This window comes from Mesoplodon bidens (genome assembly GCF_964165515.1).
Source record: "Mesoplodon bidens genome assembly, chromosome: 18".
NCBI lineage: Eukaryota > Metazoa > Chordata > Mammalia > Artiodactyla > Ziphiidae > Mesoplodon > Mesoplodon bidens.
The window spans coordinates 27,396,408-27,418,243 of NC_138175.1; the positions used below are offsets into that span (position 1 = coordinate 27,396,408).

The 21,836-nt window shown below is 50.3% G+C and overlaps 1 protein-coding gene and 1 long non-coding RNA gene across 2 annotated transcripts in view; one reads left to right on the plus strand and one right to left on the minus strand.

Annotated features, from left to right (window-relative positions):
• Positions 1 to 434: 434 nt before the first annotated feature.
• Positions 435 to 12,491, plus strand: SLC38A7 (solute carrier family 38 member 7). Its single transcript, XM_081216884.1, is given in 12 exon segments — positions 435 to 1,286; positions 1,911 to 2,040; positions 3,143 to 3,564; positions 4,213 to 4,431; positions 4,433 to 4,788; positions 5,679 to 5,777; positions 6,420 to 6,477; positions 6,658 to 6,772; positions 8,102 to 8,249; positions 8,792 to 8,991; positions 9,837 to 9,891; positions 12,262 to 12,491. Coding segments are annotated over 10 exon segments (1,623 nt in total). The 5' UTR covers positions 435 to 1,286; positions 1,911 to 2,040; positions 3,143 to 3,294; the 3' UTR covers positions 12,365 to 12,491.
• Positions 9,040 to 21,836, minus strand: part of LOC308606258 — a 34,605-nt gene continuing 21,808 nt past the window's right edge. The window contains exon 3 of the long non-coding RNA XR_014013789.1: positions 9,040 to 9,125. This is a non-coding gene — a long non-coding RNA (uncharacterized lncRNA). The remainder of the gene's footprint in view (positions 9,126 to 21,836) is intronic.

The following is a 21,836-nucleotide window of genomic DNA, read 5'->3' on the forward strand; positions in this document are numbered from 1 at the left end:
TCTGAATATACTAAAAACCACTGTATTGGGCACTGAAAGTATAAATTTTTTGGTAAAATTCATAAGTCTCAATAAAGCTGTTATTTATGTTTTTAAAAACCTACAACAGCTCAGATGTCCTTCAAAAGTGATTAGTTGCACAAACTGCAGATACCATGGAATATTGTTACTCAGTAATAAATAAAACATATACATGCTGCATGAGTCTCTGGGCAATTATGCTTATGCTGAGTAAAAACAGCCAATCCTAAAAAGTTGCAGACTGTATGATTCCATTTATATAACATGCTTTGAAATGACAAACTTTTAGAAATGGAGAACAGATTAGCGATTGCGAGGAGTTACAGAAGGGGGCCCTTGCTGGAGGGAGGTGAGTGTGGTTATAAAAGGGTAACAGGAGTGATCCTTGTGGTGATGGAAATGTTCAGAATCTTGAATGTGGTGTAAACCCTACACATGATTAAGTTGTACAGAACTAAATACAGACAAAAAAATGACTATAAATATAACTGAGGAAATCTGAACGTGATCAGTCGATTGTGTCAATGTCAGTATCCTGGTTGTGATATTGTACGATAGTTTTGCAAAATGTCACCATTGAGGGAAACTGGGTAAACAGTACACAGGACCTCATCAGCAAGGACCTTTGATGCATGGAGAGGACATAACATAGATGAAGACATTGGAATGCCAAAGATTATGTGACAGCTTGCAAGTGGCACACAGCCACAAACAGAAGCCAGGGCTCTGGACACCGATTCCTTCATTCAACAAATATTTATTTATGTGAGTGACACCAATGCCTCAGATCCCCAGTTGTAGAATCTAGGCCCTGGGGTTATAGCCATGAACAATCCTCAGGCCAGCCAAAGCTCAAGGAGGTACAAATGACCCCTCGCTCTCCCTAGTGAAAAAGTCCAGGGTCACTGGCTGTGGGTACGAACGTAAGAAGGGAGACAAAGGAGGATAATGAGGCCAAATAGCTCTGGCGCACAATATCCGTACTGGCAAAGACACCAAACCTCCTAATGCTCTTGCTAGGAGGCAGGAGGTGCAGCTTGGCCAAGAGGCCAGGACTAAAGTAACAGGTTAAACACGGGCGGGCTGGAAGCCGAGGCTGGTTTGGGGCAATGCGGTTGGGTTGAGGATTAGAGAGCTGGTGTCCAAGACTAACGCCTGCCGAAAACTACAGCTCCCAGTGTGCCCCGCGGTCAGCCCCAGCCCCGGCGGTCATGTGACCGCTGCTCACGTGTCTCCGCAGCCGGCCCGGGATCGAAGCACCGCAGGTAAGTGAAAGGAGGTACAGGTTGATGGAGGTGGAAACGTTAGGTCCCTGGGTCCCCAGGGCCGCCACCGCGGCAGAGCCCTGCCCACTCCCTGCAGGGCTCTGCAGCCCGGCGTCCTCCGCCCCACACCCGCCTTCGGTCGGCCGGCCCTTGCCGCGCCTTAGCCCGGCCTGTCCCCACCTAGTCTCCACCTAATCAGTCCTAGGCCCGGATCGAGCGCCGGAGCCCCTCCCCAGTTTACCCCACAGCAGCCCACTCTCCTCGCTTCAGGCCTGAGGATCGCCCCCACCCCCCTGCCTGGGTGCGCCCTGGCCCACCTTCCAGTGCAGCCCACCCCTCGTATTTCTGGGATCCAGCCCCAGGCTGGCCTGGGAACCTGCTCCGGTTGGGATCTGAGGGGCCTACTGCAGTGGTTACAGCTCTGGCCTGAGCGTGTGGGCATCAGGGTTCTAGTTCTGGCTCTGCCGACGAGCCGCTGTGACATTAGTCTAGCCTCTTTCCCTCCGTGGGCCTGTTTCCCTAACTGAGCTGCTGCTCCACTCCGTGAGTTAGAGCACCTCAGTTCCCTTCACTCTGCTGACCCGCACAGAAACAGCTGACTCTTTCTCTGCTGACAAATTTTAGGTAGAGTTTGAGAAAGAAGAAACTGGGGGCAGAGAGGGAAGTGAGGAGAATCAGATCCCAGATCTTTGGGAAGAAGGAGGTGTAAGGAGCAGCTGTCCCTCCACCAAAGCCGGAGGGATGGAAAGAGCAGGTAAGCTGGGGACCATGGAGCAGTTTGAAGGGAGGGGGTGCTGAGAGATTTCAGACCAGTGCAGAGACCTCTGTGTCTGGGATGTGAGCAGGGTGGAGGACAAGGTCTCACCGCTCAAGTAGCGCTAACTTTGCAGGGCTCTCTCTGGAGCTACGCTGGAAACTTGGGAGACCAAAACTGCCTCCACTGCTCACTGCTTTGATTTTTTGCTGAGTTGCTGGCTGGGTGGGTGGCAAGTTGCACAACAGGAAGCCCTGTGGAAGCTGACTGATCTTTCTGGACTTGGAGCCAGCAGGGAGACATCTCCCCTGGAGCTGTGTCCCTTGGTTGCAGGCTTGGTGATAGATGTCTGAGAGCACCCAAACTCCCCCTTTTCTCTCTAATGAGTTTAAGGCTCCCAACTTTGTTCAACCATCACAGGAGGAGCAATGGCAAGCATCTGACTACCCAAGAGGCCTTGCTAGCCATTCTAAACCCCCCAGTGTGCTGGGAGCATTGGAGGGGATGTCCCTGTGATGGGCAGTGGTTAGGTCAGGCATGTGGGGAGAAAAGTAAGAATTGGCCTAAATTTTGAAGGGCTTTGAAAGCGCCACAGAATTTAGACTCTGGAGGGAGGTATGCTGGGCTGTAAGTAATTGAAATACCCACAGTTCTGGGTGAGGATTTTTCTTGCGACCCTGTGGTGTAGAAACAAATTAGGAAGCCAGACAGATCTGGATCTAAATCCTGCTTTGCAACTTGCTACTATGTGACCCTGGATGAGTGATCTGATCTCTCTGAACCTTATGACCACTGTCCTAAGGAATGAATGAGATAAGATATGTCCGTGACACTCCTGCCTGATGCATGGCCTCCAGTGCTGACATATCAGCACCCCTCTCTTCTGTGTTTATGTCTTACTTACCTGATAGGTCTGTAGGCCTGAAGCAGGCAGGAATTACATCTGACACATTTCTGTCTCTGCCATCACACTGTGGCACCCAATGCAGTGTTCTGCACAGCGGCACACCTGGGTTTGGATCTCAGCCATCTGATCTTGGGAAAGTTGTTTCACCTTTCTGTGTCTCTTGGGATAACAGTAGTACCTGCCTTTCCCATCTAGGTTGAGGAGAGCCAGAGCCCATAGGCCTCCTAGGATAACAGCCCCAAACAGGCTGGTGGCACCCTCCAGCTGAAGGTGTTCCCTCGGCTCCCCAGGGCATGTGGTCGTGAGACAGAACCCACAGGCCCTGCAGGAACAGGACTCCCAGGGCCATGGCCCAGGTCAGCATCAACAGTGACCTTGGCGAGTGGGGCTTAAGCACAGACTCCGGGGAGCGTGCCCGTCTGCTGCAGAGTCCCTCTGTGGACATAGCCCCCAAGACTGAGGGGGAGGCCCCTCCTGGGGGTCTGGGCAGAGGCACCACTTCCACACTTGGAGCCATCTTCATCGTTGTCAATGCCTGCCTGGGCGCAGGGCTGCTCAACTTCCCAGCAGCCTTCAGCACTGCCGGGGGAGTGGCAGCTGGCATCACGCTGCAGATGGTGAGTGAGCGGGCCCGGCGGGCAAAGGTGCAGTTCTAGTGGTGGGTCTGGGCTCTTCACAGCAAAAGGGAGGCTCTGGATCAGGAGTGGTCAGTTGGAGACACATGCTACCACTCCCCGCTCCATCACACATGGCAGACATTACTAATCTATTCCAGCATTCTTTCCTTTGAGCCCAGATGAGGCTTCAAAAGCCTTCCCAGCTATCAGGGAAGTTTGGACATCGAATGCATATTTAATAATTTCACGGTTACGTTTAAAAAGCAGGCCCATACCTTAGAGCCGTGCTGAAATATTTACTGATGAAATGATATGATAGCTCGTATTTTCTTCAAAATAATCCAGAGTGGGAGAGGGAATAGATGCAACAAGATTGGCTGTAAATTGATGATTTTTGAATTTGAGTGATGGGTACATAGGGGTCCATTATACCATTCTGTCTACTTTTGTGTATGTTTGAAATTTTCCTCAAAACTTTTTGTTTCTAAAGAAAATCTCAACTCCAGTAATCTATTAAAATTGCCCTGCAAGATAAGGCTAATTTGCCAGATGGGCATTGGGCACTGGGCCAGTAAATGCTGAGCAAGACCAGGCTGCTCTTTGCTGCCAGGCCTTTCCCACACCCTCTTGTTATGCCCCTACCCACAGGCCATGCTGGTTTTCATCATCAGTGGCCTCGTCATCCTGGCCTACTGCTCCCAGGCCAGCAATGAGAGGACCTACCAGGAGGTGGTGTGGGCTGTCTGTGGCAAGCTGACAGGCGTGCTGTGTGAGGTGGCCATTGCCACCTACACCTTCGGGACCTGCATCGCCTTCCTCATCATCATCGGGGACCAGCAGGACAAGAGTGAGGTCCCCCCTCAGTACCTACCTCATCCCCCCCACCAGCCCTGCGGGTCATGCGGTGGGTGGGAAAGAGCATGGAACACCTGCCCAAGGCCTGGCCTGGGCCCGGCATTCATCTGGGAGTCCTCCCTCCTGGCTGCTGGGCCCATTAGACAGATGGAGGTCCCAGCAGAGGTGGAGGACCACACCCTGCAGTAGCCTGGCATCACGTTCCCTCCTTCCTCCCTGTGCAGTTATAGCTGTGATGGCAAAGGAGCCTGAGGGGGCCGGCGGCAGCCCCTGGTACACAGACCGCAAGTTCACCATCAGCCTCACTGCCTTCCTCTTCATCCTGCCCCTTTCCATCCCCAGGGAGATCGGCTTCCAGAAATATGCCAGGTTCGGAGGCCCCACCCCAGCCTGCGCTGGACAGCAGCTCTGACCACAGGCAGCTGGAGACCCAAGGGCTGCAGGGGAACCCCTCTCCTCCGTGACACCTCATCTCCTGGGGCAGCAAGAGTGGGCAAGGCAGGGTAGACCGGGCTTGCAGGGGTTCCGGCATAAGACCTTCCTTTTGTGTCAGCAGCAAGGGAGACAGTGGCTCTTTGTGTCAGTGAGAGATTCAGTTCCAAATGTCCTTGTCAAAGAAGGGATGGGTGATAATCATGTGTGAAGGCAGTCTCTTAGCCTGGGCCTTGTCTTTCCCACGGAGGATGGGATTCTTGATCATTTGGGATTGTCAGCCTGGCAGCATTTTCCATGCAGCTTGGTATGAAGGGAAGGGACTAGCTTCCTGGCTCAGAGTCTGAAAAGCTGTGGGATTCTAAGCTATTTCCTGTGATCCTTTATTGAAGGGGTCACACTCAGTGTCTCCAAGGTTTCCTTTAATGTTGACTTCCCAGTATTTGTGCCTTCAACCCTCCCGCATCTCCTACTTCTCAAAGGCCCTGCTTGCACCTCTCGCCAAGTCTGGGCTGCTCTGATTGAAGTAGCAGATGTGCTTTGAAGCCCAGCCCCCTGCTGTGGTCTCTGAGCCATGGAGCTGAACCACCTCATTTCCCAGTGGCCACAAGTGTCAGTCTGGTCCCCTCTTGGCTTCCTAAATGTGGCTTGTTTCTCTGAAACTTATTTCTCATGCATTTCTTGAGTCTTTGTTTGGGATAGTCTCCCAGTTGGTTCATTAGACCCTTGTGGTCACTGAAGTTAAGGGTGGATGTCCCTGGGGATGGAATGAGAGAAAAGGCAGCTGGGGCTAGGGAGGAGGAAGCTTAATCTATCCTTCCTGGCAGCTTCCTGAGCGTCGTGGGCACCTGGTATGTCACTGCCATCGTTATCATCAAATACATCTGGCCTGATAAAGAGATGACCCCAGCGGACATCCTGAACAGGTGGGTGAGGGCCCCCGGGAGACACATGGGGTAGAAGCTGCCACTCGGGCCCCAGGAGGTGCTGGGTCAGGCATCAAAAAGCCACACAGATGCTCTTCCCAAGGCTTATTAGCTCACTGGGGCTTGACTCATTGGTCATTTTAGGAAGGAGGCAAGAGGTCCTGATCTCTTTTTACTGGAGAGAAGAGTGACAGCCGGAGATGAGGGGGACTTTGCCACTAATGTCCAACAGATGAGCCAATGTGAGACTAGGCCTCAGGTTATGGAAACCGCCAAGGTGGAACTGCACATCTGTTTCAACATGTGCTTATCTGTAATATCTGTATCTTCCATGTGAGGATGAATCAATTTTCTTAATTAAAAAAAAAAGTTTCCTTTTTCTTGAACAAATCAGAGAAGCAAAAGCCCAAGTGCAAGAGCCAAAAATTCTGGATTTTGGTCCCAGGAGGGCCTTCCAGAGTCTTAGTTTACTGACCTGTAAGTGGAGATGTGTCCTCTCCCAGTCCCCAGACTTCTGTGGGTTGAATGTGTGCATGCTGGCTGGTGGAGGCCGTGGGGGGCTGAATGAAGCGTAAGAGCATGGCAGCGGTTGATGACTCTGAGGGGTTCCCGGGCAGCAGCATCTTGTGTGTTTGTCCGCAGGCCAGCTTCCTGGATAGCCGTGTTCAACGCCATGCCCACCATCTGCTTCGGATTTCAGGTGCTAGTTGCAAGGTCCCTTTTGTCCCCTTAGCTCACTCCCCATCCTGGGATGGAATCCACGTTACAGGCAAGATGGGGGAGTCCTGGAAGGAAGGACGGAGTGGGGGCCCCAGGACTTGCCCCTTATCCTTGGGGGTGAGGTCACTGCCCACCATGACCCTGCCCTTCACCCTGACAGTGCCACGTGAGCAGTGTACCCGTCTTCAACAGCATGTGGCGGCCCGAGGTGAAGACCTGGGGTGGGGTGGTGACAGCCGCCATGGTCATAGCCCTCGCTGTCTACATGGGCACAGGTGAGTGCTTCCCTCCGCGGGCGGGGCTTAGAGGGCTCCCACTTTCCCTCTTTGTCCCCAAGTCGTCTGGCCCAGGATTTCCCGGGGACAGCCCTGCACTCCCAACACGACAAACACTTCTGTAGGCACTGGCTTGAACTTGGGCCACCTTGGGCCTCCTCCTGCCCAAATGAGAAAGATGTATTCAACAGCTCTCAGTGGGTGCCTAGTAAGTCCCAGGAACTTTCTCAGCATGGGCGATGCCATGGAGATAGATAGACCCGGTCCTGCCCTCATGGAATTGACAATCTAGTCGGAGAGAGAGTCTTACAGGAGCAAGTCAGGATTCAGTAAGGAAATCCAGACAGTGGTGAGTGCCATGGTAACAGGGAAACAGAAAGCTGTGAGTGGGACTGAGTGGGGTTGGCTTTGGTGGGTAGGTCACAGGTGGCTCCTCTCTGAGGAGGTGGCAATTGGGGAAGGCCGAATCATGAGAAGGAGCTAGAATCTGAAGAGCTGGGGGAAAAGCATTCCAGACAGAGGAACCAGAAAACGCCAAGTCCCTGAGGCTGGGACGGAAGAAGGTCTGCATAGCTGGAGTGGAGCGAGTTGAGGGTGGGTGGCGGGCAGCACGGCCAGACAGGGAACACAGCCAGATCCTTGAGGACTGTTGGGAGGCAGAGAGGAAGCGCTTCAGCAGGGGCGTGGCTCGGGGACACATGGCTCTGGGTGTTGTGTAGGAAATGGTTTGGGTGAGGGAGCGGGACTGGGAGACCACAAAGAATGGCCCTGTGATTCCTTCCACAGATGGTTCTCAGGACCAGCACTGTTCTAGTGTCTGAAGATACAGCCAGGAACAAGGGTGGCAAATAGGCAGAGTCCCATTCTCCTGGGGCTCGTGTTCTGGTTGAGGGAGACAGACAATAAACAAGTAAAAAAAAAAAAAAGTTCCAAGAGAGAGGAGTGCTCTGAAGAACACAGAACAGGGTGGTGTGAGGGAGTGCCTGGGCGCAGGGATTATTGTGGATGGGCTGGGCGGGGAAGCATTCTCTGAGGAGCTGAGACCTGAATGATGAGGAGATGGGCAGACAGAACGTTAATGCAGAAGCTCTGAGACAGGAACTGCTGGGTGAGTTCAAGATCAGAAAGGTGACGGTGTGGGGGTGGGAGATGTGAGAAGTCAGGGAGGGAGGCTTCTGATCCCAGCCTCAACACCCCTCTGAGCCTCACTCTTAGCCTCCAGAGCTGCTTCGTCATCTCCCCATCTGCTGTTGGACCCAGCGGTGAACGGTCCATGGCCCTAACCCTCCGAGGGTCACCTGGACCCAGCCCTCTTGTCCGTGCCCTCAGGCATCTGTGGCTTCCTGACCTTTGGAGCTGCTGTGGACCCCGATGTGCTCCTGTCCTACCCGTCGGAGGACATGGCTGTGGCCGTCGCCCGCGCCTTCATCATCCTGAGCGTGCTGACCTCCTACCCCATCCTGCACTTCTGTGGGCGGTGAGTCCCCTTTCCACACCGCCGGGGTGCTCCCTTTCACCAGGGCCCCTGAAAGCCCTTTGAACATGGGCCTTGTGTAGAATCCATTCTATAGAAGGAGAACCGGAAGCCCAGAGGAAAGAGTCAGTGCCTCGCATGGCCCTGCAAGTACTCCCAGCCGGGTCTTTGGGGGCCCCCTTTGTCCCAGAGTCACCAGAACATTCTGTGAGTCCTCTGAGAACCTCTAGTCCAGATCCTTTCCTGAACACCCTGCTTTCTGGGTACCCCAGACCCTTCCTTTTCAGGAGACTAGTAGTATATGTTCCCATGGGTTGTGCTAGTCCTGGGCCAGGCAAGGCAGTAAGCCGTTCACATTCACCATCCCGTCCGGTCCCCACGGCAACCCTGAGAAGAGTGCTGCTAGGCCCATTTCAAAGAAGAGGAAACTGAGGCCCAGGGGTTAGAGTCTTACCTACAATCCACCCAGTCAGGAGTCTGGCTCCATGGCTGGAGGTGGGGAGCTGTTAGCAGGGGCGGCTCTGAGCCGCTCTCTGTGTGGGCAGGGCGGTGGTCGAAGGCCTGTGGCTGCGCTACCAGGGGATGCCGGTGGAGGAGGACGTGGGGCGGGAACGGCGGCGGCGAGTACTGCAGACGCTGGTCTGGTTCCTGCTCACCCTGCTGCTGGCGCTCTTCATCCCTGACATCGGCAAGGTCATCTCGGTCATTGGAGGGCTGGCCGCCTGCTTCATCTTCGTCTTCCCAGGTGTGGACCCCTGGCATCCCCGCAGCACTCTCTCCCAGGGCCTCCTGGCCTGAGCTCGTCACCTCCCGGGGAGGATTATCACCAGCGTTTATTGATCACCCACTTCAGGCTCTGGCATGTTTAAACGTTATCTCCTGCAAAGAAGGTGTAGTTGTCATCTCCATTTTACTGGTGAGGAGGTGTGAGGATCAGAGAGGGTCACAAGCTTGCCTAGAGGTTAACAAACTCAACTAAAGAATAATAGAACCTTCTCAAACCCAAGTCTGTCTAGGTCCACAGCCTATACTCTTAACTCTTCATTCAGGTACCCGTTACTCCCCGACTGTCAGGGATCTGGCTGGGTCAGCCCATGACAGGGTAATTAGGGTCTGGTGGTGGCACCCTGACATGGGTCGGGAGACCTGAGTTTCAGACACAGTCTGCCACCAGATCCCTGGGGAACTGTCCTATCTGCCCAGTCATGAGTTCTGCCTGTACCCAGCTTACTTCTCTCTAGGAGGCCACCTGGAAATCCCTTGAAACAAGGGGGACACATCTGCTCAAAAGGGCACTGGGAAGGGCCCTGCAATGTAGACACCACTGAGTCACCTCCCAGTGCTGCCCCTTTAGCTCTGGGGCTTGCATGCAGCCCAAGGGGTGCCTGGCAGGTGCTGGCCCCTCCTGGGAGACCAGATGCCAGGTCTCCAGCTGGGTGCAGAGGGGAGACAGAGGCAGAATGTGTGGAGGAGTAAACACAGGCCTTTCTCCACCCACCATCACTGCCTGCTGGCAAAGGGGGAGGCTGGACTGCCGGGGGGTGGGGGGGGTGCCCATCCAAGCTCTCAGGGCCACCTCTTCTCTTCTAGGGCTGTGCCTCATTCAAGCCAAACTCTCTGAGATGGAGGAAGTCAAGCCAGCCAGGTAAAGCAGGGCCCGTCCCGTGGTCCTCTCAGGGAGGTACTGGATGGGGCGTGGCCTTTAAATGGATAGGAGTCAGGAGACTTGTGTACTTTGAAAAACTTTTTTAAATACTTCTTTTAAAATGTGTAACATGTTAGTTGTAACATTTCAAATACTACTGAGGATTTTTTTTTGAATTTTTTTTTATTTATTTTTTTATACAGCAGGTTCTTACTAGTCATCACCTACTGAGGATTTTAGAGAAAAAAGTGGAAGTCCCTCTTTCCCCACAGCCCGCTCCCCACCGCTCCCTTCTCCTGAGAGAGCTCCATGAGATCAGCACAGCCTGTGCCCTTGTAGACTGTTTCTGTGTGTGCACGTGTCTGTGTACACAAAGCTATGCATGCGTATACACAAACACATGGGGTTTTGTGTCTGGTTAGGTTTTTTCAAAAATGGTTTCATGCCAGACATGCTTTTCTGCTACTTGCTTTTTTTTTTTTTTTTTTTTTGCGGTACGTGGACCTCTCACCGCTGCAGAGCACAGGCTCCGGACGCGCAGGCCCAGCGGCCATGGCTCACGGGCCCAGGTGCTCTGCGGCATGTGGGATTCTCCCAGACCGGGGCACGAACCTGCGTCCCCTGCATCGGCAGGCGGACTCCCAATCACTGTGCCACCAGGGAAGCCCTGCTACTTGCTTTTTTCACTTAACCATGTATTTTGGAGATCATTCTATGTCCACACAAGAAGATCTACTGCTTCCTTTTTCCATGGCCGTAGAATATTTTGCTGTTTGAATGTGTCCTGAATTTCAACACACTTCTGCATGTACACCGTGGCACAGCTGTTCGAGGATCTCAGTAGCATCGATTCTTAGAAGGAAATTGCTCCATCATAAGGCACGCTCATTTTTACTCTGGCACACGGGTTCAAATTACCCTCCAAAAAGGCAGTACCAGTCAGAGTCCCAGAAGCAGTGACTGAAAGTGCCCTGTTCCCCACACCCCTGCCAGCACTGTATATAGCGGCCTTTTCAATATTTGTTAGTCTAATGGATACAAAACACTAAATTTTAAAAAAATTAACCATTTTTACCATTTTAAAGTGTTCAGTTCAGTGATATTAAGTTCACTCATATTTTTGTGTAACCATCCCCACCATCTACCTCCAGAACTTTTTCATCATCCTAAACTGAAATTCTGTACCCATTAAACAGTAATTCCCCATTCCCTCTCCCCTCACCCATGCCGCCACCATTCTACTTTCTGTCTGTGTGAATTTGACTCTTCTAGGTACCTCATGTAACTGGAATTATACAGTACTTATCTTTTTGTACCTGGCTTCTTTCACTTAGCATAATGTCCTCAAGGTCCATCTATGTTGTAGCAGCCTTTTTAAGGCTGAATAATATTCCATTGTGTGTATAGGCCACATTTTGCAAAACATTGCATTCTTTTAATATGTGCATGTCCCTGAATGGTAGAGAAGTTATGACCAGGTTGCATGCTTTTAAAAAAAATTATTGTGCAAGTAATACTCATTGATTATAGAAAACTTTAAAACTACAGACAAGTCTAAGAAAATAATAATCACCTTTAATATCCAGATATAACCAGGGAATTTCCTGGCGATCCAGTGGTTAGGACTCTGTGCTTTCACTGCTGAGGGCATGGGTTCAATCCCTGGTCAGGGAATTAAGATCCCACAAGCCAGGTGGGCAAAAAAAGGAAAAAAAAAAAAAATTCCAGTTATAACCCTGTAGCTATTTTTGACACATAACCTTTGCAGATGTCTGTTTTATTTATTTGTTTAATGAAATGGATCACTCCATGTGACCTGCTTTTTCCTGACCATCTTTCCATCAGGAGATATGCATTCTTTTTTTAAAATATTTATTTATTTATTTGGCTGTGCCAGGTCTTAGTTGCAGCACGTGGGATCTTTTAGTTGTGGCATGCAGGATCTTTATTTGTGGCACACGGGGGTCTTTAGTTGCAGCATGCGAACTCTTAGTTGTGGCATGTGGGATCTAGTTCCCTGATCAGGGATGGAATCCGGGCCCCCTGCATTGGGAGCTCAGAGTCTTAGCCACTGGACCACCAGGGAAGTCCCATGAGACATGCATTCTAATTCTGGTCCTGCCCTTGGTGTGCTGTGATCAGTCAATTAATCCCATTAGGTCTTGGCCTCTTTACTCATGGTCTAGCAATCATACACCCAGCCCCATAAACCGTTGTATGAAAGTCGTTGAGAAGTAGGAAGTGCTCCACCCACAGGAGAAGTGGTATAAGTAATTAGGGTAATTAACTGATATATAATATATATATGGAAGTCGGCAAAGTCACAAGTGGGTCGACTGACCAGGCCCTCTCTCACCCTCTGCTCTACAGCTGGTGGGCGATGGTCAGTTACGGAGTCCTCTTGGTCACCCTGGGAGCCTTCATCTTCGGCCAGACCACAGCCAATGCCATTTTTGTGGATCTCCTGGCATAACCAGTGCCTCCCAGGGAATTCTTGGCCTTTTCCATTGGACCCTGGAGCCCATCTCGTAGAGCTTCAGGACCACCCTGAGTCCGGCATCATTCCCCTCTACTGGTGGGATGACATCTGGACATCCTTTTCCAGGGACAGTTCTGGGGTCAAATCAGGCCCCACACCCCTGGACAGCTCAAACCCAGCTCCCTTCCTGCCCCCGCATCCTGGCAGTGCCATGGATGGTAGGAGGAGGTCTCGTGTCACAGAAGAACCTTCCCCCCTCTTCCACCTCTCAACTTCTCCTGGAAGCCATGGAAGCCATGGGTGAAGAGAGTCGGTAGGTCTCCAAAGGAACAACTCAGCCTGACTTCCCTCTGGAGAAAGAGTGTGGACCAAGGGCTGCCATCCTCCACAGAGAAGCCTGCCCTGGGTAGGGGCTGTGCTCATTACCCCGGGACTCAGTGCCTGCTCCAGTCTGTCGGCAGCCCAGCCAGCAGTGGCTTCCTCCGGCAAGTTCCAAAGGTAGCACTGAAATCATGCAGGTGCGCCGAGGCAGGCAGATGGATGCCTTGTCCACTGCCTCCTGGGCCTGCGGTGAGCCTGAGAGCCCTCTTGCCCATGGCTGGTTGACATTTCCCAAGCCTTTTGGGGCCTCACCCTGTCTTCTTACCCAGACCTGATGGTCCAGGCATCCCTCTGCTCCTCCATCCCTAGACATCACCAAGTCTAATGTTTACAAACGGTGCCAGCCCAGCTCTGAGCCAGGGGCCAGGGGCCGTCCCGTGCCACGGTGCTGTGAGTACTCCTCCCTTAACTTTCCCCAAGGCAGGGAGTGTGGTTTCTCTCTCAGATCCCTGATGGGTCCCTCTTTTCAGAGGCACAAGGGTGGGTGAGGGAGCATGCTGGGACTCCCATGCAGGCTGGGCTGGTGAGGATCAAGGTGAACCTGTCAGGCATCTTCACTTTGAATGGCTGCTTCTCTTCTCCCTGCCCTGCACGTCCCCCCTTCCCTGCCAACCCAGCCTGGTACCCTGGAGACAAGAAAGGCAGCTGAGTGGCCACTGACTGGGCAACATCTGAGTGTAGTCACGCCAGCCCAAAAGTTTCCCTTCCAGTCTGGATCTTGTCTGCTCCTGTCCCCCATCACCTCTTCACCACCACCCTATTTTTCTATGTAGCTCAGTCTCTCCTGTTCACATGAGTATGGGGGTGGGGGTGGACCAAACCCTCTCTCGTCCACTTCCTCAGCTCCACAGGTCTACCAGGCCTGGCCTCGGCAGCCTGTGGATCACACTGAGGTCACGCCTACGTTGTGCCCCAGGCGGGGTGAGGAAGGATATTTTCCCCTTTCATATTTTGAACACCTTGGCCACTCACTTAGGCCAACCCTAGGCACCGAATCAGGCTTCCTCTGTCTGGAACACCGAGCGTTCTCCCTGGCCCCTCCTGCCTAAAACCTCTGAATGCAGTGGTAGGGTGAGAGGGATCCCTGCCCTCGGACAGTGAGACAGAAGAAGCAGAGCCTTGTTGGGGCCAAATAGGCTTCTGCTCAGACCCCCAGACTGGGTGACCTGCCTTTCCACATGTTCCCTGGGGGCCAGACCCCCGTGGCCGTTTTCTCTCAGCCTGTTGCACAGCACCAGGCCCTGCCAGTGCCCACCCCGGATACAGTTAGGAGGACGGCCGGCCCATCATCAGCAGGGCTGCACTGCCTCCTAATGTTGGATTTCAGTGAGGGGTGGGGGGATGTAAGGGGAAAATGAGCTGGAATCTGGCCTAACCTCAGGAGCACCTTCCCCAGCCCTCTCTGCCAGGGCATTTTACTGTTTCTTTTCTACTTGTGCGCATTCAGACCAGGGAGGATGGTTAATAAAAAGGGACTTGTGCTGCTGAGCTGCATGGCCTGTGTCTGGTGCCAGGGATAGTCCAGGCCACTGACAGGAGGAAGACGGGCTGGAGTGGGAGTAGGGGTTGGGGTGCGATAAGGCCGTTTGGCCTCACCGTCTGTGACCCCTTCCTCGAGAATGGGCCCATCACGCTCCCTTTCCCAAGCCGGGAACCTGCAGGTGGTTCTTACTTCTTCTCTCTCCTTCCACATCCCATCAGACTTTCCCCGCTGACTTGGGACTCCGCCTTGGTCTGTCCTGATGCCTCTACCTCGGTTCAAGTCCTTCCCGTGTCTTCCCTGCACCACTGCAGCCTCAGATTAGCTTCTGTGTTGTATGTCCCTCCCTAACCTCAAGTTTTGAGGTGAGCTTCAAACCCCTGAGCATCCCCCCTCCCCCGCTTTGTCCTTTCAGAGGCAGGTGTTGAGAGCAGGCCCTATTGTCCTGGTTATGGAGCCTGTCACTGTGCTCAGTGCTGGGGAGAAGATAATTCAGCAAAACACACCAGCTCTGCTGTCCGCCTACTGGGGAAGACTGATGCTTAGCAAGTCATCACAAATATAAACATGCAAGTTGTGATAAATGCCAAGAAGGGAAAATACAGAATGTTATATTTGGGGGTCTGAAACTTCCCTGGGGAGTCAAGGAAGGTTTCCTGGAGGAACTGACATATGAGCTGGCCCCTGAGTGATGAGCAGAATGAACTAAGTGAAGAGAGGTGGGGAGACCTTTCCAGGCTGTGGGAAATGCATGTGCAAATGCCCTGTGATGGGAGGAACTTGGTCATTTGAAGAACTGGAAAGTGGCCATTGTTGGTGGAGCATTACCTGGGTGTGGGAGAGCAGCAGAGCGTTCTGAGATGGTCTGCAACGGCTCCCCTGGTCCTCAGAATAAAGTCCAACCCTCTCACCTTCTACCGCACTCCCCATCCCTGTTCGGGTATTTTGCAAAGATCCCTCCCTCCTGGTGGAGGTGGGAACCCTCTCCAAGGAGGAAACATGTTGCAAGACTAGACAGGTGGGACAGCTTTGGGCCATGGTTCACACCTGCCTAGTGAGCCAAGAGCTTGAGGTTTGGTTTCACTTTCTCTGAGTGAACAGAGGGAAGGAAAGGTTACATCTAGGCCACAGGGAAACGCACAGCCAAATTCATCCATTCGAGTCAAGACTTGTAAGCACTTAATCAATGTCTGTCTCCCTGCTAGACTGTAAGTTCCACGGGAGCAGGGTCGCATCTCCCTTGTCCATCAGCTATCTTAGCCAGTGCCTGGCACACAGCAAGTGTTCAATAGTTGTTGAACAAATGATTGAATGAATATGAACTAACACTTGTTGATTTCTTACTTTGTGCCAGCACTTAGCTTGCATCATTCACATTCGGTCTTCATGAGAACTCTATACAAAAGTGAAAGCTGAGAGATGTTACACAGTGTGCCCAGGGAGTAAAACTGGAGCCCTCCTGCCGTGCGTGAATGAACAAGTGAGCAGAGGGCTCTCTCCGTCTGGTGATTTCTGACCCCGGAAGGCAAGCTCAGGAACCTCCAGCCCTCATGCTGGCACCAACATCAGATCCTAAAACCTTTGACTTACTGTCCCATCCAAACCATGTCAAGTGGTGGGATGCCTGCTGGCTGGTGGCTCTGGGCAAGTCGCTTCCCCTCTCTGGGCTTCTGTTTCCAGAATCTCTAACATGGGACTGATCATTACTGACCTTATTTACCTCCCAGGATAAAGGAGAGCCAATGTCATGAAAGTACATGAAAAAAATGACAGAAGTGCTTTATAACCAGAAATCCGCGTTTACAGAAGAAATGTGAAAACTCAGTTTCTCCTCAGGAGGACACAGGCAGAGGTTCCTCTAGCACTTCCTGGGAGCCAGGGTACTTCTCAATCTTTAATGTGCATACAAGGGCTTCCCTGGTGGCGCAGTGCTTGAGAGTCCGCCTGCCGATGCAGGAGACACGGGTTCGTGCCCCAGTCAGGGAGGATCCCACATGCCGCGGAGCGGCTGGGCCTGTGAGCCATGGCCGCTGAGCCTGTGCGTCCAGAGCCTGTGCTCCGCAACGGGAGAGGCCACAACAGTGAGAGGCCCGCATACAGCAAAAATAATAATAATAATGTGCATACAAAATTTTTATCTCCTTAGGATACAAATTCTGATTCAGTAGATCTGGAGTGGGGCCTGCAGTCTGCATTGTTAACGCTCCCAGCTTCGCCCATGCTTTCGTCCTTGGACTGCACTTTGAATAGCAGGGGACTGGTGGACAGACCAAAGGCTTTGGCTTCAGACAGGCCTGGGGTGGATCTCAGCAGTGCCTCTTTACAGTGGGAACTCAGAAATTAGTTCACTTCTGCGAACCCCACTCTCCTCGACTATGAAGTAGGAGTGATGGTGCCCATCTTATAGATGCAAATATTATAAATCCAAGGACAAATGGCATAATATACGTGAAATGCCTGGAAGATAGCAGGGATTATGTTGGTCATTTCCCTGTACTGGAAGGAAGGGGGGTGGGGTGGGAGGGTAACTGCAGTTTCTTCCTTTAGTCAATAGAGGTCACCTCTGAATAATTTCGGCTTATGAAAGTGAGGAGCCTATGGCCTCAGAGGACAGTCCAGTCCTGAGTCATTAGGGTTCCTGGTGATCTGCTGCCTAGCACTTCTGAATGATGTCCCTATACTGGTGCAGGGCCACTTCTAGATCATGGCCTCCAATCTGGTGGGGGAATCAGACCAATCAAATAATCACAGAAACTAATTATGTAGGTACATGTGCTAGATGTAGATTCAAATCCAGATCTGGTAATTCATTGCTAAGATACAATGAAAAAATTTTCCATAGGTGTGGAGGAAGGCCAGAGACATTGTAGTCATGAAGAAGGAAGAAGGAAGAAGGCAGACACCCTGTCCTCCAAATACTTTGTGTTTCCTGAGGGGGCAGTGGGGTGGGGAGGGGGGTAGGAATAGGCACAAGATGTCTATTTGGATATTCTTCCATTAAAAATGAAATTGATGTGTTTCTAGTCCAACATGTAAGAAACTTGGAAGTGGCCACTCCATCCTAACAACAAGTAAAAAGTTGAACAAACTGAAAAGTCAACTCTTGTTAGATATGTACAATAAGTCAGATTATAAGGCACACCACTGCCCCCAGAATTGGATAGAGAGACAGACAAATACAGAGCAGAAACCCACAAGCAGAAACCTCTGTGGGAGTCAGTGCCAGGGAAAGGAAACCTGAACTGTAATTGATGAATTCCTGGAGGCTCAGTGTGGACAAATCCGAGAAATAAAAACACCAAGGAAGGGCTTCCCTGGTGGCACAGTGGTTAAGAATCCATCTGCCAATGCAGGGGACATGGGTTCGATCCCTGGTCTGGGAAGATCCCACACGCCACAGAGCGACTAAGCCCGTAAGCCACAACTACTGAGCCTGTGTGCCACAACTACTGAAACCCGTGCGCCTAGAGCTGGTGCTCCACAACAAGAGAAGCTACCACAGTGAGAGGCCCGCACACTGCAATGAAGAGTAGCTTCCACTCGCCGCAACTAGAGAAAGCCCGCGTGCAGCAATGAAGACTCAGTGCAGCCAAAAACAAAAAACAAAAAACAAAACCCAAGGAACCCAGTCCTATTGGGGGAAGGGAGCATACTTTGTGACTTTGTGGGTTTTACCTGAAGTTCTACCAGGTTCTCATAGTAAACATCAGAAAAAAATCCCTCATGTTTCCAGCAGAGGAGGGTAAAGGGAACCATTTTGAAATGTGCTAGAGCATTCTGTTCTTGTTAATAAGATATGCCCTGAGGAGACACTTAAAATTTAACCAGAGCCTAACCTACTGGGATTTTATCAGAGCCTAACAGACCTAAGGGAAGGGAAACACACAACTCCATCCCACTCTAGCCACCCTGGGGGGACTGGAGGGAGAAGATAAGTGAAGTCCATAGTCCTTCTCTTAGTGAGCCAGTCCATCACAGGCTCACTAAGAGACTGTGATCCAGTCATAGGACTACAGAACACTTCCCCTTCCCTTACACCTTGCAACCTTATTACTAAAGGCCAATCTACAGCAGTTCCTTTTAGCTAGTACATTATGTCTGGCTATCAAGAAAAAATTACAAGACATGCTAAAAGGCAAAAAACATAGTTTTTTTTTTTTTTTTTTGCGGTACGCAGGCCTCTCACTGTTGTGGCCTCTGTCGTTGCAGACCACAGGCTCCAGACGCGCAGGCTCAGCGGCCATGGCTCACGGGCCCAGCTGCTCCGCGGCATGTGGGATCTTCCCGGACCGGGGCACGATCCCGTGTACCCTGCATCGGCAGGCGGACTCTCAACCACTGTGCCACCAGGAAAGCCCCACCTTCATAATTTTTGAGTGAAACTTTTCAACCTAGATTTAAGTGCACAACCAAACCTTCAATCAAGTGTGAGACTGAAACAAAAATATTTCCAGATAAGTAAAGGGTAAATAAATTTACATCCTGTGTAGCCTTTCTCAGAAAGTCACTGGAGAATATGCTTCAGCAAAACAGAGTTGTAAAGCAAGAAAGTGTAAGGCAAAGCATCCAGGAAACCAAGAATCTACCTCAGAAGAACCAAATGATGGTTTCCAAGTGGCAGCTGGGCAGCTGACCAAAACGTGGCCAGTTCAGTTGAAGCAGGAATACAGAAAGCAATCAAAGGAAGGTCTCCAGGGAAAAAATAAAACTAAGAGGTTATCTGACTTGTCTAAGCATTTGGAATAATTACTGACAGATCTGTTGGAGCATTTGGATAAGTATGTATATAACAAAGCAAATGGGAAAATATGGCCATTATTAACCACAGGAAAAACAAACAAGTTTTACAAAGAAGGAAAGGTAATCATAGTAAACTATCTACTTTTTAAAAAATTTATTTTATTATTTATTTATTTAGGCTGCACTGGGTCTTAGTTGTGGCATGAGGGATCTTTAGTTGCAGCATGTGAACTCTTAGTTGCAGCATGCATGAGGGATCTGGTTCCCCAACCAGGGATCTAACCCAGGCTCCCTGCATTGGGAGCAGAGTCTTACCCAATGGACCACCAGGGAAGTACCTAAACTATCAATACGCAGCACAGCAGTGAACAATATTTACATACTCATAATAATGTACATACTGATTATTTAACCCTAAGGGCTGTATTGTGACAGAACCTCATTTTAAAAGGGGAGGAAGGGGCTTCCCTGGTGGTGCAGTGGTTGAGAGTCCGCCTGCCGATGCAGGGGACACGGGTTCGTGCCCCAGTCCAGGAAGATCCCACATGCCGCGGAGTGGCTGGGCCCGTGAGCCGTGGCCGCTGAGCCTGCCCGTCCGGAGCCTGCGCTCCGCAACGGGAGAGGCCACAACAGTGAGAGGCCCGCGTACCGCAAAAAAAATAAGAAGAAGAAAAAAAAATAAAATAAAAGGGGAGGAAGGGACTTTAGGGTGCAGCTGTAAGAAAGCTAAATCTTTAATCAATAATTACTGTTTTTAATTTTTAAATCACAAAATAGCAGTATAAGTACATTATCTTAAAATAGTGAGATAAATGCCAAAAGAAACAGCTTAAAAGAGATGCATGTAGGCAACACAATGAGCTAGAGGTGGGCAAAGCTGGGACAAAGGACCGCTGGCATTTGATATGAGCTTTTTCTAAAAAATATTTATTTATTTATTTTTGGCTGTGTTGGGTCTTAGTTGTGGCACGCAGTCTTCTCTCTAGTTGTGGTGCGTGGGCTTAGTTGCTCCGCGGCATGTGGGATTTTAGCTCCCCGATCAAGGATCAAGCCCATGTCCCCTGCATTGGAAGGCAGATTCTTAACCACTGGACCATCAGGGAAGTCCCGGATATGAGCTTTTTATTACCACTGGATTTATAAAACAAAATGCATGACTAGTTGGGGTTTTTTTAACTTACAATTATTTTTATACTTACAATAGCCAAGATATGGAGGCAACCTAAGGGCCCAGTGATAGATGAATGGATAAAGAAGATGTGGTCCATAAAAAAAAGAATGAAATCTTGCCATTTGTGACAACATGGATGGACCTAGAGGGTATTATGCTAAGTGAAATAAGTCAGACAGAGAAAGACAATATATTATTTCAATTATTTGTAGAATCTTAAAAACAAACAAACAAACACAACAAAACAGAAACAGCATCATAGATACAGAGAACAAACAGGTGGTTGCCAGAGGAGTAGGGTGGGGAGATAAGAAAAACAGGTGGGGGAGATTAAAAGGTACAAACTTCCAGTTACAAAATAAATGAATTAGAGGTATGAAATGTACAGTGTGAGGAATACTGTCAATAATTATGTAATATCTTTATATGGTGAAAGACGGTAACTAGATTTGTCGTGGTGATCATTTTGAAATGTGTAGAAATATCAAATCACTATATTGTGCATCTGGAAGTAACATAGTGTTTTAGGTCAATTATACTTCAAAAAACAAACTAAATCATAGAAAAAGAGATCGTTACCAGAGGCAGGGGATCAGGGGAGAGGGAGTTGGATGAAAGTAGTCTAAAGGTACAAACTCCTAGTTATAAGATAAATCAGTACCAGGGATATAATGTATAATATGATAAATATAATTAACACTGTTGCATGTCTATCTATGAAAGTTGTTAGAGGGACTTCCCTGGCTGTCCAGTGGTTAAGACTCTGTACTTCCACTGCAGTGGGCGAGGGTTCAATCCTTGGTCTGGGAACTAAGATCCCATATGCCACAGGGTGTGGTCCAAAAAAAAAAGTTTAAAAAAGTGATCATAAAACAAAAATTTTTTTTCTGCCACACCGCGCAGCATGCAGCATCCTAGTTACCCAACCAGGGGTTGAACCCATGCCCCCTGCAGTGGGAGTGTGGAGTCCTAACCACAGGGCCACCAGGGAAGTCCCCAATTTTTTTTAAATAAGAGAAGTAAAAATTGAATGTCTCCTATAGGCCATGTTCGAATTCTAGCTTTGCTGCTTCTCATGAGGTCTTAGGCAGTTAGTTACACTTTATGGGCCTTGATTTTCTTATCCATACATTACAATACTTTTTGCAGCGAAGACCGCTTGGCAGCCTTCTCCATTCTTCAATAAACAATACAACTTGTGAAATAGTAAAAAATAAATATATTGGTCTCTGCCCCATTTCTGGCATAGAGCTCCTAAAACTTCTGTAATTTCCTAAATGATAAGAGTACTTAGGAGCATTTTTTGTTCTAATATTTGGTCTTGGGGCTTCCCTGGTGGCGCAGTGATTGAGAGTCTGCCTGCCAATGCAGGGGACATGGGTTCGAGCCCTGGTCTGGGAAGATCCCACGTGCTGCGGAGCAACTAAGCCCGTGCACCACAACTACTGAGCCTGAGCGTCTGGAGCCTGTGCTCCGCAACAAGAGAGGCCACGACAGTGAGAGGCCCACGCACCGCGATGAAGAGTGGCCCCTGCTCGCCGCAACTAGAGAAAGCCCGCACACAGAAACGAAGACCCAACACAGCAAAAATAAATAAAATAAATAAATTAAATATTTGGTCTTGGACCCTGGTTCCTGACACAGAGCTCCTAAATCTCTTGGAATTTCCTGGGCGATAGGAGTGTCTTTTGTTC